Below are 16,741 nucleotides of genomic sequence, written 5' to 3' on the forward strand. Positions count from 1 at the left end.
CCTTTTCCCTTGTTTATTACACTGTACATTTTTCACCCTGACTTCACCTTGTTAGCTGGTTTAATCTCAGTATTATAAAAGTATGACTTCATTTGCATTTCACCTAAAAAAAAAAAAAAAAAAAGAAAAAGAAAAACAAAACTTCCAAGTACATCTGCTTTCTGTCGTGGTACATTTTAGAGTGTCAGAAGGCTTTCAGAGGATTAAAAGAAATAAAAATCAAACATTTCAAACCCCCATAAAAAAAAAAATCAACATTTCAACTCAAATCTAAGCTTCTCTTCCAGAAGTAATTAAGGTTTGGTTGAAACAACTTCTCAAATGACCTATTCCAGTTTTCACAAAAAAAAGGTATTTAATTAAAAAAAAAAAAATCTTTTAAGTTATTTGGTCCTTTGGCAATTTGCAGCACAAACAATGCCTACTTGTACCAAACTCATTTATTGCCTTCAAAATGGTTCTTAGTTTTATTGGTAAAGGTTTCAGTCTAGCATCCTTCGTGTTGTACAACAGTGGTGTTCGTTTACATCAAGTAGGGTGCCCCCAGTCTGCAGAAATTACTCCTGGCACCAGCAACAGAATGGTAGAATACAGTTAAATAAAAGAGTTTTGACATTCTTTTTTTTTTTTGCTGTGGATTCCAAGTACTTATTCGAGAATTTCTGCTTCTTCTGCAAAATATGCTCTTAAAAATCCTCCTAGAGTCTCACAGATTCTTTTCTTTTTATATGCAAGCACAATAAAATAATAATAAAAAAAAATCTTCTCCAAGATCTCTTGTCCTCTTTTTGTATTCAAACACTGATACCTTTATGATAGCACATGGGTTCAACTCCAGACCTACAAAATGGAGCTTCTAATAGGTCTCAGAATCGGAGTCATTGAGTTCGTCTTCTTCCGTGTATGGGTAGCCACCTTCCCTGCCAATGTTGTTGAAAGTACAGTAAGAGCTATGGTCACTCCTCATAATTGGCAAGGAGTCAAAGGTGACAGTTTTTGAGGTGTTGGTGTAATGATTAATGGCATTGAATGTCAGGGAAGGTAATGTGCTGCTCGCTGAGACAGGCATCATGGTGGCCAGAATGAGAGCTAGGCAATCAGCCACGTCCTTATTGGGTGCGCAGGCCAGAGCTGGTGTGTAACCTGGAAAGGCAAGAGAACACCAAAACCTTCCTTTAGAAATGAAAGAGATTGCAAACCTTTCTCCAAGAGCATATAATCTTTCAGCTGCAAAAGTATTTCATGTCACTTAGTTCTGCACCGTTTAAAACCCCCAAACAGATTCAATGTGTTAGCCAAGAGAATTTTGTTAACTTTTGGTTGCAAACCCCCCCCCCCAACCACCCAGAAGTTAGTGAGCTTTGGAACCGAGATGGAATTGTTTTGTTAAGCGCAGTCCAGACACTCTAGGCCAGAGAGAAAAGCCTGGATTTGAAAATCAGGTGAGGAAGTCACCTGGCTGTGAAGAGACAACTAATGGCAGCCACCAGTGATGCATGAAGGCATTCACTAGAGAGCCACTGCAGAAACTACAGCTCAACATGTTCAGTATTTCTTCATCCCAAAGCTGTTCATCACAGACACTTCACAGGATCACACAGGATGTCAGGGGATGGAAGGGACCCAAATAGATCATCAAGTCCAGAGCAGGACCATACAGTCTAGCTCAGGTCACACAGGAACACATCCAGACAGGCCTGGAAAGTCTCCAGAGGAGCCTCCACAACCTCTCTGGGGAGCCTCCTCCAGTGCTCTGTGACCCTTACAGTGAAGAAGTTCCTCGTGTTGAGGTGGAACCTCCTGTGCTGTAGTTTACATCCATTGCTCCTTGTCCTATCCCAGGGTGCAACTGAGCAGAGCCTGTCCCCTCCCTCCTGACATTCAGCCCTCAGATATTGAGCAACATTGATTAAATCCCCTCTCAGTCTTCTCTTTTCCAGACTAAAAAGCCCCAGGTCCCTCAGCCTATCTGTAGGACTGCCCTGTCTCAGTAAGAAGCTTGCTACAGCCTCAGGAGCAGTGAATTGAAAAGGCAGAGTACACAATTTCAATCAATCTGTAATTTGTTACAATATACATACAATATCAACTATAAAGCTATTGTCTAACTTTTATTTGAGGGTTATCAATTAAGAAATCCATAGAAGTTTGAGGGAACACCAGCTAGATCAGCAGGCTAAGACTGCAGAGAAAAACTACACCTCTCAGTTGCCCACCTGGCCTGGCCAAGCTCCTTCTGCTGGGCAATACTACTGTGGTTAACTCCAATATTGCAGGAGGTCAGTCAGGTCAGACCCTGATTTGCAGTCAGGGTCATACAGCTGTAAAACCTCTTCTGGCTAACTGTGGCTCTAATAATCCTCCAACATTTCTCCTTTTGCAGCTTGCCCCCTCCCTATGTACTGGAAATGCTTCAAATTCTCTTCAGTGAAGGTCTGCACATTGCTCCTGTCCTGGGCTTTAGCCTTAATCATTCAGCAAGGCACCCGAGGCTAAGTTTTGGCACAGGTCCTCAGGGTGTGTCTACCATACTGAGCCACTGCAATGGGTAGTGACAACAGCAGCTCTAGAAGCAGGGCAGTCACACAAGTACAACCACAGATAACAGCTAAGTCTGCTGCCAAGAACAAAGGAAGTTCCTTCTACTCAGGTCCAGGTCACCTAGCAGCACCTCCACAGGATCTCTTTGTGCCTGCAATAGAGATACCTATGATAAGCTGAACAGGAAGCCTCATGTTCAGGTACAGTTGGAACTCCGAAGTCCTGCACTAGTCCTACCCAACAACTTCAAGCTGTACAATGTCCAGGTGAAAAGCACACAAGTAATTTTAAATACTAGAAGGCTCCCTAGACCTTAGGGAGGCATGGAAACGAGGCCATACTTGTTCTACCAGCTAGTGTTTCACCTGCTAAGGAATCATCTATCTTGTAGAAATAGATCCAGGTCAGGTGTAAGGCTCAGGAGCGGTTACCATGTTGTACAACTGCACAGTTTTAAACAAGTAGGCACATCACAGAAAATAACTGGAGCTAGAAATTACGAAAACAGCAAGCATGGGGGCAGGGGGAGGAGGGTGACAGACAATCTTGCAGTTGAACTATTATTTGCTCAGAACAGACCTTGTGCTTGATGCCTGGAACACAATAAGTCCCTGCCCAAAGGAGCATACAATCCAAGGAAACAGATAATTCAAGCACAAAACGCAGCAGCTGACCATGCGAGAGGGCCGTGCAGAAGCGCAGCAGGTGGTGGCATTGTTAGTAAGGTACCACAGCACTTAAACACCTCAGAGTTAACAGTGACAGTCTGCAGAAGAGATACATTTTGAGAGTGTTCAGAAGCACGAGCCAGAGCTTGCTAGGCTTGGATGAAGTCTGCATTTCAGGCACGTCAGGCAGAACAGAAGGCTCAGCATTGATACTCGAACGCACACAACTTAATGTCTACAGTTGCTGGAGATTGTATGAAGGCAAGATGACATAAAGTAAGTTTATTCAAGCTGGGCATACTCAACACCATTTCTTTCACTAACATGATGTGAAAAAAGCTCAAAAGAAGAAAAAACGAGCAGTCACCATCTACCTTTTGAGTGTCCCAGTTCATCATAAAACATTAAAGGCCAACATAAAGATTAAAGAGATCACTTGCTTCTTTTAAAAGTTCTCTAAAAACAGTATTTATACAAATACTTCATTGTAGATCTTAAGCTTCTGGCTTTCATAGCTAGGAATAAAATAGCAGTTTTGTTCTTTGCCATGGACACAGGAATGTGAACTACTTGCACCAGAAAAGACTGACATCTGTATCCTCTACCACTGGATTTTTATTTTTTTTGTCTGTATTATTTTAAAATTAGAAGAACAAATTATATTTTTATGTCCCTTAAACAACTGCAAACCATCACTACTCATGCCATGGTAGCGATAGGTATAAATACTTTAAAGGTTATTTTAATTAGCTGTTGGTAAGCATATTAACCCCACTGAAATACTCTGAGTTCTCATACAAGGTTTCACAGAATCATAGAACACAATCATAGAATGGGCCAGGCCAGAAGGGACCTCCAAAGCTCATCCAGTCTGACCTCCCTGCAGTCAGCAGGGACGTCCCCAACTAGATCAGGTTGCCCAGGGCCTTGTCGAGCCTCACCTTGAATATCTCCAGGGGAGAGTCCTCAACCACCTCCCTGGGCAACCTGTTCCAACACCCTCATAGTAAAGAGCTTGTTCCTAACATCCAATCTAAATCTGCTCTTCTCCAGCTTAAAGCTATAACCTGTACTTATATTTCTGCAAGCTTTCATGGGAAAAAAAAAAAAAAAAGGACATAAATCACTGTCTCCATTTATAGACAGGACAACAGGAGGTAAGTGAAACAGCTTCCTCACACAAGAGGAAAGAGCCCAACTAGTGGGCACAGACTTAAGACCAGGGCTCCCCCTGCCCACATGCAGCACTGCTCTCTCATCTGGGGCTTGAAAGTTTCTGTGAAGCAGACTACAGGAAAATCAGAGGGTTATTCATGTGGTCAGTGCAAAGACAGTTCTTAACTGAATGAATTCTTACTCTTGGGAAAGAGAAGAAAGTCATCTGAGGCATGAGTCATCTCATAAGCATTTACAAGAGAAACCTGGAAGTCTCCGAAATAAATTAGAATGTGAGTAAAGGATGGCTTGGAAAAGAACTAGACAATTTAATTTTTTCCCCCTTTCTCCTCTCTTTTTTATTTTTTTTTTTTTTTTTAAAAAAAGGAAGTTTGAAGGAGAATGCCTCCTCTCACTACTGTGGTGCACAGTAACCATAGAATGGTCTGGGCCAGAAGGGACCTCCAAAAGTCATCCAGTCTGAGCTCCCTGCAGTCAGCAGGGACATCCCCAACTAGATCAGGCTGCCCAGGGCCTCGTTGAGCCTCACCTTGAATATCTCCAGGGAATGTGTATGTGACAAATATGACAGCCAGCACTGTGAAATTCAGCTAGCCTAGGTCGGTTAAATAGTGGGGGTAAAAAACCAAGCCCAACCCTTACTTTTTAAATTGGTTGAGTAACCAAAAATAAACTTCAGCTGGTGTCAAATGAAAGAAAAAGTAAATTTAAGACAGGTAAACTTGCATAAATAATGTAAAATTAATCAGAATTTTTGTAGGCAAGACTGATGGCAAAGTTTCATCAAGACAAGTATGGAAACATGGGAAAAAACACAGAAAGATTTGAGGGGAACTGATGCAGAACTCAGAGTGAACCCTCAGCAGGACTTCGTTTGGGAAGTCTCCTAGACAGGTAATTTGCTGTTTCAGTTGCATTTAATCTTTTGAGAACTAAGAGGATTAACCTTTTCCCCCCCAGAATGTTAGTTCTAACAGTAACCTCACCACATGAAGGCATGCTCTGTAACAAAAGCAGTGTAACTTCAAAACTAGAATTTAAAATAGAAATTATTTATAAAATGACATGCTAAGAATTGGAGCAATTTTTTTTTTTCCAAAGCTCATGATTTGCTGTAGAGCCCAGATATAGCAGCAGAGGACTAGTAAGCAGTTTTATACAGATACAAGTAGAGACTGATTGTAAAAAAGAGTCAGTGCAGCCTTTATAGAAAGGTACAACTTGAAAGACACAAAGGAGATCACCACTCCATACCAGCTGAGGCTCTGATGGTTACATGGTCTACATCTGAAGACAAACTTCCTGTAAATTTCTAACTTTACCACCAATTTCATCTAATTCTAGTGGGAATGCCAAGCTTGCATGGCAGATGACTATACTCATGAGCTCTGCTAAAGTAGGAGGATGCCAGTATTGTGATGCAAAATACTACACTGCCCAATTCTTCAGCCTGCTTGGCTAAACAGTTAGCTTTCTTCCCACAAAATCATAGCCTTGTAAGCCTTGCTAATAAAAACAAAAGCAAAGTTTCTCCTATATTTTTATTTCATTAGAAATAAAATAAAACATATTATTATTATATTTATTAGAAGTATTCTTTTTTTCCCCTTTAGAAATACTTAGACTCTACCAGTAAATGCTAAAATCAAAGAGAAGCAGACCTAAAGCAGAACCTGGCTATCACTACTGCCAGTTTTTCCATTTAATGTAAAAGGTAGACTATGGAAATCAAGAGGACTTGTAAAAGAGGTTTAGCAAGCCTGCTGACAGACTAATACTCCTAAAAGAGCTAAGAAAATTTACAGGTGAAATAGATTGATGAATCCTGTGAAAAGTTTCTCTTGCTCTCTCACAACTCAAAGTATTTATTACTTTGCACATACTGTACTTCAAGCTGGTAGATTCACCCAACAGAAATAGACTTCATTATGAATATTCTTAAGATTGCTTAGCATTTAATAACCAAAGTAACTGCTATTAGAAAGAAAAGAACCACAGTGAGGAACAAGATTAGGCTGCACTCAGAGCTGCTTTAAAATTGAAACTTGAGCAGAATTAAAAAGAAGTTTTATCATGCTGCATTTAGGCTGCCAGAGACCTGTGAATTCAACACAGATGTTTTTCTCTGTTATGTCCAAGAGCCACACTAACAAGGGAGTGGCTAGCTGCACATGAAAAGCCCATCAAACCCGAACACCTCCAGGTAGCATACTTGTGATGAGAAACAGAAATCCAAAAGATATGTTTTCCAAGCTTGTAATTTTAGGGAGTTTCCTTAAGCAGTTACCCCTGCCCCCTGTTTTAGGCAAGGAATGATCTTTGAATCACCCACGTATGTCACTTTAAGCAGTGTCATTTGAGAAACATACAGAGAGCGTCACAGTAAACATTAAGGCAGGAAAAACTTTCCAAACTGGAAATATATTTGGAACTATTAATTAGGCACATCCCTTCTGGAAAGAATAAACAACCAAAAACCAAACAGCAAGCCCCACCTCCCAGCTCCTGCTTTCACTTAAGAAACACTAGACCATGGACTAAGAGCAGGAGCTCTTGTGTTTTGCAAAGCACAGCTTCAGAGGACCACAGATGTCTCACATGAAAATATGTGAGAAGCCAGTAGATCTAATTCTCTTTTGTTTGTACAAGGTAGAGGACTTATTCTCTGTGGTGATGCAGTTACTTTTTCTTACTCCAATGTGTCAAAACCCACTAAAGAGCCAGAAGCTTGAGACCAGTAAATGAGATCTGTAATTTGTACTTGCTCTTCAACACTAACACCAGGATACTTACCGTGACAAAAGGAATGGCAACTCAACGCAGCTTCTTAACAGCTGGGAGTTGTATTTTACTTTGAGCATTTATGGTTTTTATGACCTTTTTAATGTATGCCAAAGCTAGTCTATTTAGAGGGATATACATTATAAATCTACAAATGTAAACCGAACAGTCCTATGTTGTGACCTGAACTGTTCTGAATTTTCACTCTCCTTACAGTTCTGCTGCTTTGCTGAACACCAACACAGTTTTTTTTATTGGGGAATCTACTGCAAGGCTCATAGGAAATTCCCAAAGACATTGCTTTAGGGTGAGCTGAGTTTAAAAACAGTTACTGATAGGGAAGCAAAGTTAAACTTTCCTTACCATTTTCATCTACAGCAAGGACACTTGCTCCCTTCCCTAAAAGCTCTTGAACTACAACCGTTAGTCCATTCCGAGCAGCAACATGCAGAGGTCTGTGAAGACAAGCAAACCCTTATATAAACCTCAGAACAAGATGTTGAGTAAGATAGGTAGCTTGCATCTAGTTAAATGATCATTGAAGTACGTACAATTACATGTTATAAATATTGCAGATGTAATAATTAAAATGAGAACAGCAAATCTCTCCCTGCAAAGAAACTGTACAGTAACTATTGTGCACTTTCATTTTTATGGCACCATGCCCTGGCGGTGATCACTATACCACCAAGAGCAGAATGGTAGTCAGATATTATTGCATTTACATGCTTATAGGAGATAACAATCACAGCATTATTTCAGTTGCAAAAGATCATTGAGTCCAACTGTTGGCCTGACACCACCATGACAAACGTAGAAGCACTCCGTCCGTCTGCCTGTGAGAAGCCACTATATCCCATTGTGACTAGAGAAGAAAAACAATAGCTTACTGTATAAAGCATGAAACAAGAAAAGCAGATTTATTTTTATTTCAAAAGCTCCAGCTATTAACTACAGCTGTGTTTTGCAGTGACTTCACCTATCAAGAAAAGTGTAGGTTTACCTCAAATCTTCTAGTGTCATCTTTTCCCAATGCAACAGTTCTTCGCAACTGGTTTATGGAGGTGTGAGTATGAACCTATTTTTCTGCATGACATCTCTTGATCACAATATGGGCCAAGCCATGTGGGTAGAATTACATGAGCCTGTGGTAGCATACTTTCCCATTCCTATTCCCATTTCTGTTCCCATTTTGCTTTCCTTCTCTCAAGACATTCCTGCTTCAAGCCAGAAATGAAGCAATCAGTTTGCCCTTTCCTGCTTTTTAATTATTTCATGCTGCCTGAGGTGCACCATAGTGAGCAGCAAGAGAAGAGGAAAAATTTTTTATTATCTTAACTCCTTAGAATCATAGAATTGTTAGGGTTGGAAGGGACCTCAAGGATCACCTAGTTCCAAACCCTTTGCCATGGGCAGGGACACCTCACACTAGATCAGGTTTCTCAAGCCACATCCAGCCTGGCCTTAAAAACCTCCAGGGTTGAGGCTTCTACCACCTCCCTGGGCAACCTGCTCCTTATGGTTCAAGCAGATCTCTAAGAATAGTTGGAAGAAGTGTTGGGATTTCAACTTGACAGATTCCAGGAAGGATGTAAGGCTAGAAATTGATGTGAGTTGCTTGTAAGTTTTGGTGTTCTGTTTTTTTTTTTTTTTCCCTAAATGGACATAACTCAACCTCATATCAAGTGTTAAACATTGTCTATACCACATTCCTTAAAGGGGAAAAAAAAAAAAAACGCAGGAGAGTAATTTTAACAGGCCAACCTGAAAACCCTTCCCTAGTATTGGTTTAGAGGTGATCTCAGTGGATTGCAGTAATTCCACACTGGATTCCCTGATCACATAATGTAAGATTTATTTATCATCCCTTTCACTCAGCTAAAATAAGAATTTTAAGTATGAGCAAAAAAAACCCCAACAATACTTCAAGTCAGATCAACTCTTGATACCTATTAAGCAATTAAACTTCAATCAATTTTGAAAACAAATCTGAAAGATTCCTCTTCATGAGCAGGACCCACACCAAAACTCATCTGTAAAACACAGTCACTGCTGATACCTACGTTTGCAAGGCTGCATTGGTGGCATTGATGAGGTTTCTGTCTGTAATCTTCTCCAGTATTAACAAGGCACTAGTTTCATGACCCTAAGTATAAAACAAACACGTCATGTAACAAATACTCTTCAAAAACTGCTTTGAATGCCTTTCAAAGTAACAAGTTAGTATTTGCAAACAGTGCTTGATAACATAAAGCTCAGCACTGGGAAGTCAGACTATGCACACACCTTGCTGCAAGCCAAATGGAGTGCTGTGTTCTTAGAACTGTCTTGCAAAGTCAGATCAGCTTTAGCACTGCTAACCAGCACCTCTGGGGAAATAAAGATCTGTATTAACTAAAAGCATATTCCTTAAAGTCTTAATGGCTTACATTTGTGCAAAGTGAAGACATCATTTTGACAAAATACATCTCCAAGAACATTAAACTCTAAGGCAACTCTACCCATAGTAAGATTAACAAGCAGAAATATATAAAGCTTTCTCTTTACCAACTGTATTTGTCTGTCCATTTTCTGCAGCCATCATTAAAGGTGTTTTCCCAGAAGAATCTACAGCATTTACTTGAGCATTGTGACTGAGCAGAAGCTGTAGACACTCAACATGATCTGTAAAAGCTGCTGCATGAAGAGGAGTTCTGCAACAGATCAAAAGACAATATGGCCACGTTCAGCTGTGCTTTGTACTGTATTCAAAGAGGCTTCCTAACTGTGACCCTGCAGATACAAGTCTGAGCAGTCCCTCTTGCTGATCCTTTGAAACCAGTATTGCTGGACTTGTGACTCTGCTTTCAGAAAGTTTCAAGTAATTCCCTCTATGCAGTTTGTGACAGAGAGAAAACGGGATTCAGAAAAAAATAAAAGAGGTACAAAATATTATCCACAAAGGGATGCAATTTAAAACATGCTCAGAACTGCCTATTTAATAAAGCCAATTCAGGTTGACTGAATCAGATTTTTCAAAGTCTAAATTTCTAGCAAAGAATAATAATAGTAGTAAAAAAAAAATCAAAAATTGAAAACAGAGGGAAGGGGGAATTAGCTTTGGCAAATACAACCCCCAAATTACTGTAGATAGATAAACTGTTGCATTATAAACATTCTTCCACTCTGCATTAACACTCTTACCTTCCTTTTGAATCTGTTGAATTTACAATACCAGCACCTAGTGTATCAATTAACATTTCTGCAGCACCTTCATTGTCATTTATCCTATAATGAATTAAAAAGGCTGTTATTTACAGAATGATAAAGCTTTTGCTAAACACAGCAAGAAAATGTTTGAAGAATAATTTTGTACTTCCTTACACAGCACAATGCAACGGACTGAAAGAATTCCCTTCCATTTTCTGGAAAACTTCCTGTTCCAGGAGGAGCTCTACACAACTGTCATGACCTAAAGTAAATGTAAAAGTTAGGTATTAAAAAAACAGGGAAAAGGTCTATTCAAAGATTACAGAAACCCCCCATGTATCTAAATTAGATTTAGCAATATTTTGTTTTAAAGTCTCAAAACCACTGATAATATTTAATAGGGCTACATTTAAGAACTGAGAGATTGTTAGGATACTGAAAAATAAAACTGACTTTTAAAGCACTGAAAACTTTCAGAAATTTAGAAGGGATCTCATGCTGTCTAAAGAACATCCAGAACACTTCATTTAGTTCTTTACAACACATTTCAAACTTATCTGTGCATCTACCACTTAGGTCTACGTAACAGCAATGTGCTCTTGTGGCCAAGGGACCCAATGGGATCCTGGGATGCATCAAGGAAAGTGTGTCCAGCAGGGCTAGGGAGGTTCTTCTCCTGCTCTGCTCTGCCCTGCTGACGCCACACCTGCAATACTGTGTCCAGTTTTGGGCTCCCCAGTTCAAGAGAGGCAGGGATCTGCTGGACAGAATCCAACAGAGAACCTAGAAGATGCTTAGGGAACTTGAGCACCTCCCCTATGAAGAGAGACTGAGAGCCCTGGGGCTGTTTAGTCTGGAGAAGAGAAAACTGAGAGGGGATCTGATCAATGTCTATCAATATCTGAGGGGTAGGTGTCGAGTGGAGGGGACCAGGCTCTTTTTGATGCTGTGCAATAATAAGCCAAGGAACAACAGGTACAAGCTTGAACAGAGAAGATTTCACCTCAACATGAGGAGAAACTTCTTTACAGTGAGGGTGACGGAGCACTGGAACAGGCTGCCCAGAGAGGCTGTGGAGTCTCCCACCTGGATGTATTCCTGTGCAGACTCTCCTGGGTGATCCTGCTTTGGCAGGGGGATTGGACTGGACCTCTGGAGGCCCCTTGCAGCCTCTAATGTTCTGATTCTGTGAAAACATCTCTGCCATCTGAGAGCTCTTTTTGTTCCACTACTTCACTAATCCTAAAGAACCATCAAGCTGATGGTCATAACACATTCAGCCTATCATACTAATGTATTCAAAATTCTACAGCCTGCTGCTATACTGGTAGATAACAACTGACACTATCTGTTTGAGCTTCAAAACAATGTGTCTATGCTGAGAATCTTCATTCAGCACTCACTGATGCCTGAAGATTCGTATTTTCACAAGTCCTGTCGAATTTTCATTCTACAAACCAAGGATATTTTTTTAAGTTCTGTTTTATTTAGACACTGTGGTCACTCTAAAAATGGGCCAGGCTGTAAGAGTTCAATTTTATGAATATGATGAAGAGATGCTGTTCTAGTTCAAATTCTGCTATGTCAGAAACGAGCACACTGAACAACATCTCTAAGCAAAGGAGCTGAATGAATCCCCTTGAAGCATTCCCTTCACCCCCAAACTCAAGAAAAATTTCAGTGAGGACAAAAATTCTTATTGTAGCACTTTTATATACTTTAGCTTCTTGTGTCTATCAAGGTTGACTTGAAGCAAGCTTAAAAAACCAGATTTAATCTGAAACCATTCCACCCAAGGCTCCCTGTAGAGGTTATATTTCTTTGGGGAATGTGTGGCACACTTTTATTCACAGGTACTGTGCTGAATTTCTCAAAAGACTGTTTGAGGCATAAAACCAAGAAGGCAATTTGCAACAAAAATGTATTATAAACACCTCATGTTATGTATTATGTGTTAATAATGCATTCCCCTTCAATACACCATGTCTGCCATGCTGTCATATTGACTAATACGAACTGTAAGGTGACAGACTTGCTGTTTCTTTTATAAACAGCAATAACTTCTACCTCAGTATTAGGATTGGCAAATGTGGCAGCAGTCTACAAGGGCCAGAAAGATGATCTGGGGAACCACAAGCCTGCTAGTCTGACTTGGTTGTGGAGCAGATCATATTGAGTGCCATTACACAGCATGTGCGTGACAACCAGGTGATCAGGCTCAGCCAGCAGGGGTTTATTAAAGGCAGGTCCTGCTTAACCAACCTGATCTCCTTCTATGAGAAGGTGACCCACTTAGTGATGAGGGAAAGGCTGTGGATGCTGTTTACCTGGACTTGAGTAAAGCCTTTGACACTGCTTCCTACAGCATTTTCCTGGCTGCTCATGGCTTGCATGTGTGTGCACTTCACTGGGTAAAAAACTGGCTGTATGGCTGGGCCCCAAGAGTGGTAGTGAATGGAGTTAAACCCAGTTGGTGGCTGGCCACTAGTGGTGTACTCCAAGGCTCAGTACTGGGAACAGTTCTCTTTTATATCTTTATCAATGATCTGGATGAAGGCATTGAGTGCTTTGTGAATAACTTTACAGATGACATGAAGCCAAAAGGGAGTATTGACCTGCTTGAGGGTAGGAAGGCTCTACAAAGGGCTCTGGACAGACTGATCAATGGGCTGAGGCCCCCTGTACGAGATTCAACAAGGCCAGGTGCCAGGTCCTGCACTTGGGCCCCACACAATGCTAAAGGCTTGGGGAGGAGTGGTTGAAAAGCTGCCCAGCAAAGACCTGGCAGTGTCAATCAACAGCTGGGCAAAGGTGAGCTAGCAGTGTGCCCAGGTGGCCAAGAAGGCCAACAACTTCCTGGCCTGTACCAGGAATGGTGCCACAAGCAGGACCAGAGAAGTGGTTGTTCCCCTGTACCTTGAGTAACACATTCACTTTTGATGCCCTCACTACAAGAAAGACATTGAGGTGCTGGAGCAGGTTCTGAGAAGAGCAGTGAAACTGGTGAAGTGTCTGGAGAGTAAGTCTGATGAAGAGTGGCTGAGAGGACTGGGGTTGTTCAGACTGGAGAAAAAAAGGCTGAGAGGAGACCTTCTCCTTCTCTGTAACTACCTGAAGGCAGGTTGTAGCAAAGTGGTGGTTGGTTGCTCCACCCTAGTAACAAGTGATAGGTCGAGAGAAAATGGCCTGAAGTTGCACCAGAGGGTTTGGATTGGGTGTTAGAGGAAAATTCCTCACTGAGAGTGTTATTGACACTGGAATAGGCTTCCCAGAGACAGGGTTGAATCATTGTCTCTGAAGGAGATTAAAAGATGTAGAGGTGTGGTGCTAAGGGACATGGTTTAGCATCAAACTTGGCAGAGTTAAATAATGGTAGGACTTGATGATATTCAAAGTCTTTTCCAACCAGAGCAATTCTATGATTAACAAACACACACACACATTTAGACTTCATTTTAATTGTAAAGCCTCTTACCATTATAGCAGGCCCAATGCAGTGACGTGTAGCCATGATTGTCTGCTATTGCAGGTACTGCCTCAGCAGATGTAGCTGACTGCAGGAGGGCTCCTAGAACACCTATGTGTCCACATGCAGCTGACAAGTGTATAGGGGTTCTCCCCCTACAGTCTCGTAATAAGGACTTAGCACCATGTTGAAGCAATGCTTCCACACACTCCTCATGCCCGGTAACTGCCTGCCAGGGAGAGGAAACAGCAAGTTTGCAAATATTCCTGTATTTAAGCCAAGGTGTGTAACTAAAGCAAGCAAAACACTTTAAAGTAATAATAAAATAAGCACAGTTATTATTTTTATCCCTGGAAATGGCCATTCTGGTAGAAAAACAGCTAATATTGTGGACAACAACTTCTTGGAATAACACCAAAAGAACTGAAAATCTCTAGGGCTCATTCAATTGTCTTATCTGGTAGACTACTGAAAAAAAGCCCCCAAAATACTGCCATACAGCATGCATCACACTTCTCTTCTTCCCATTAACACTACCCCCACCTCATAACAAAAAAGCTGTGCTCTGGGACCTCTCCAGTCAACTCTTCACAGAAAACAAACAAACAAAGAAACCCCCCACAAAATAAACAAAAAACAAACAAACAAACCCCCAAACCACAAAAAGAGACTGTAGAAGTCTAAAATAATTCTGAGGGCACACAGCAAAGAGGCCAGAGCTACCCTTTTGAAAGCAACCAAAAATACAAAAGCTAAGAATGGCAAGATGAGAACAGGGAGAAATTCCTTAACTCTAGATACTGTGGCTGTATCTGAAATTAGTGTGTATAGAACTTGATAGGACAGGAAAAGAATGTTTTCTTACCCCTCTGTGTAATGCTGTCCTTCCCCACTTATCTTTGGCATCTACATTTGCTCCTTTGTTAAGGAGTGAATAAACGCAGTCGGTGTGCCCGTTGAGAACAGAGAGCATCAGAGGAGTCCTGAGCAGAGAGGGAAAAAGTGCAACCTTCATGGAAATTCAACATACCAGCATTCAGCTGAAACACAACACTATCCCTCTGAACAATGCTGGTAAAATTGACACCAGCAATGATCTTCTCTAGCACTACCTTCATGATGAGTATGCCACCCACATTTGCTTTTTTAGATTCAAGAAAAATAATTTAACATCCCCTTGTTCAGAGGTCCTGATTAACAGCCCCTTTAACAAGGGGACGTCAAATTATGAATTGTGGTTTTTTGGCATCTAGGCAAAAAGATACAGTTCTGTTTTCTCCCAACTGAACGTTTTTCAATGCCAGCATTCCATTTATTGCAAAATGCACAGTCACATTTGCCCTAGCTCAAGTATCATCTCCCTTCTAAAAGTAATAAAATACAAGTCAAAGGATTTGAAGAGCACAATGTTGCATTGTTTAAACTCACTGTCCATTTCCATCTTGAATGTCCACCGCATTCTGTGGTTCTGCATTTCCTATCAATAGCCTTAAGCATTCTGAGTGACCATTTGTAGCTGTAAAACATAAAAACCACAAGTTGTATATTAATTGCCTTGGAATACACAGCTCAAACAGGCTCACAGGATGTTAGGGGTTGGAAGGGACCTCTGGAGATCATCAAGTCCAACACCCTGCCAGAGCAGGACCATAGAATCTAGTGCAGATAACACAGGAACACATCCAGATTGGTCTTGAAAGTCTCCAGAGGAGGAGACTCCACAAACTCCTTGGTGAGCCTGTTCCAGTGCTCCATGACCATGACCCTCCCAGTGAAGAAGTTCCTCCTCATGTTGAGGTGGAACCTCCTGGGCTGTAGTTTCTATCCATTGCTCCTTGTCCTATCCCAGGGTGCAACTGAGCAGAGCCTGTCCCCTCCCTCTTGTCACCCAGCCCTCAGATATTTAGCAACATTTCTTAAATCCCCTCTCAGTCTTCTCTTCTCCAGCCAGGTCTCTCAGCCTCTCCTCACAGGTCAGTTCTCCAGTCCCTTCATTATCCTGGTAGCCCTCCATTGGACTCTCTCCAGCAGATCCCTGACTGGGGAGTCCAAAACTGGATGCAATATTCCAGGTGAGGTCTCAGCAGGGCAGAGTAGAGGAGGAGGAGGAGAACATCCCTGGATCTGCTGGACACTCCTCCTAATGCACCCCAGGAATGGTAACTTGTTCAGACTAAAGCCCATTAAGCATGAGAACCTACTGTACACTGTTACCACTGCTGTAACTTAAATTAAAAACTAAACCTATGAATGCTAGAAAATTGGTTCACAATCAGGCACTCAGGTGTATAGCATTAAAAGTGATTGAGTCAAACTGTCAGCTGCCAACAGATACTTAGGTTTTATTGTACATAAATGAGGTTGCACACATTAACTGTAATTAGTATGTATGTTTATGAAACACCCACAAGAAGAGTTAAATACAGTACTTAGCATAAGTTTTTGCTTGTTTTAAGGCACAGGTAAACACATACCTAGTCCATCATAAACTGATTTTGCTGTCAAGTGTAGCATGTGTATAGTTATGAAATAATAACTGAAATCACATTTAGAAAGAGGGGAAGGAAATGTAATGCATAGAAGTAATTAACCAAGCAGTTCAGACCAAAAGGAAAAAGGAAAGAAGTGGCAAATTGAGAAATCACATTTCAATGGAACTCATGAAAGAAAAATGATTGCTTGTTGGAGGGGAAATTATTTCTGCCATACAGCTGCTGTATTCAGTCCACATCAGAGCAGAGACAATTCATGCTTCTGTAGCTAACAGAAACACTAATACCAGTTAGGAGCAGCTAGATCAAATAGAAAAATACAGCTTGTGTTCATGGGTAACAAATTAAGTGATTCAAATGACAATGTGTTGCACATAATGCTCCTTTGACTGCAACATTTCTACAACACTGTAACTATAAATGTGCAT

General features: G+C 41.0%; 1 protein-coding gene across 2 annotated transcripts in view; it reads right to left on the reverse strand.

The window, feature by feature from the left end:
* Positions 1-238: 238 nt before the first annotated feature.
* ANKRD28 (ankyrin repeat domain 28) overlaps positions 239-16,741 on the reverse strand; it is an 80,709-nt gene continuing 64,206 nt past the window's right edge. For both annotated transcript variants that reach the window (XM_054384987.1, XM_054384986.1), the window contains exons 19-28: positions 15,250-15,337; positions 14,687-14,804; positions 13,831-14,050; positions 10,530-10,617; positions 10,350-10,433; positions 9,714-9,859; positions 9,453-9,535; positions 9,230-9,312; positions 7,530-7,621; positions 239-1,143 (exon numbers count right to left, since the gene is read on the reverse strand). In XM_054384987.1, coding sequence (XP_054240962.1) covers positions 857-1,143; positions 7,530-7,621; positions 9,230-9,312; positions 9,453-9,535; positions 9,714-9,859; positions 10,350-10,433; positions 10,530-10,617; positions 13,831-14,050; positions 14,687-14,804; positions 15,250-15,337 — 1,289 coding nt within the window. In that variant the 3' untranslated portion in view covers positions 239-856. The remainder of the gene's footprint in view (positions 1,144-7,529; positions 7,622-9,229; positions 9,313-9,452; positions 9,536-9,713; positions 9,860-10,349; positions 10,434-10,529; positions 10,618-13,830; positions 14,051-14,686; positions 14,805-15,249; positions 15,338-16,741) is intronic.

Source organism: Indicator indicator, chromosome 11 (assembly GCF_027791375.1).
Source record: "Indicator indicator isolate 239-I01 chromosome 11, UM_Iind_1.1, whole genome shotgun sequence".
Lineage (NCBI taxonomy): Eukaryota > Metazoa > Chordata > Aves > Piciformes > Indicatoridae > Indicator > Indicator indicator.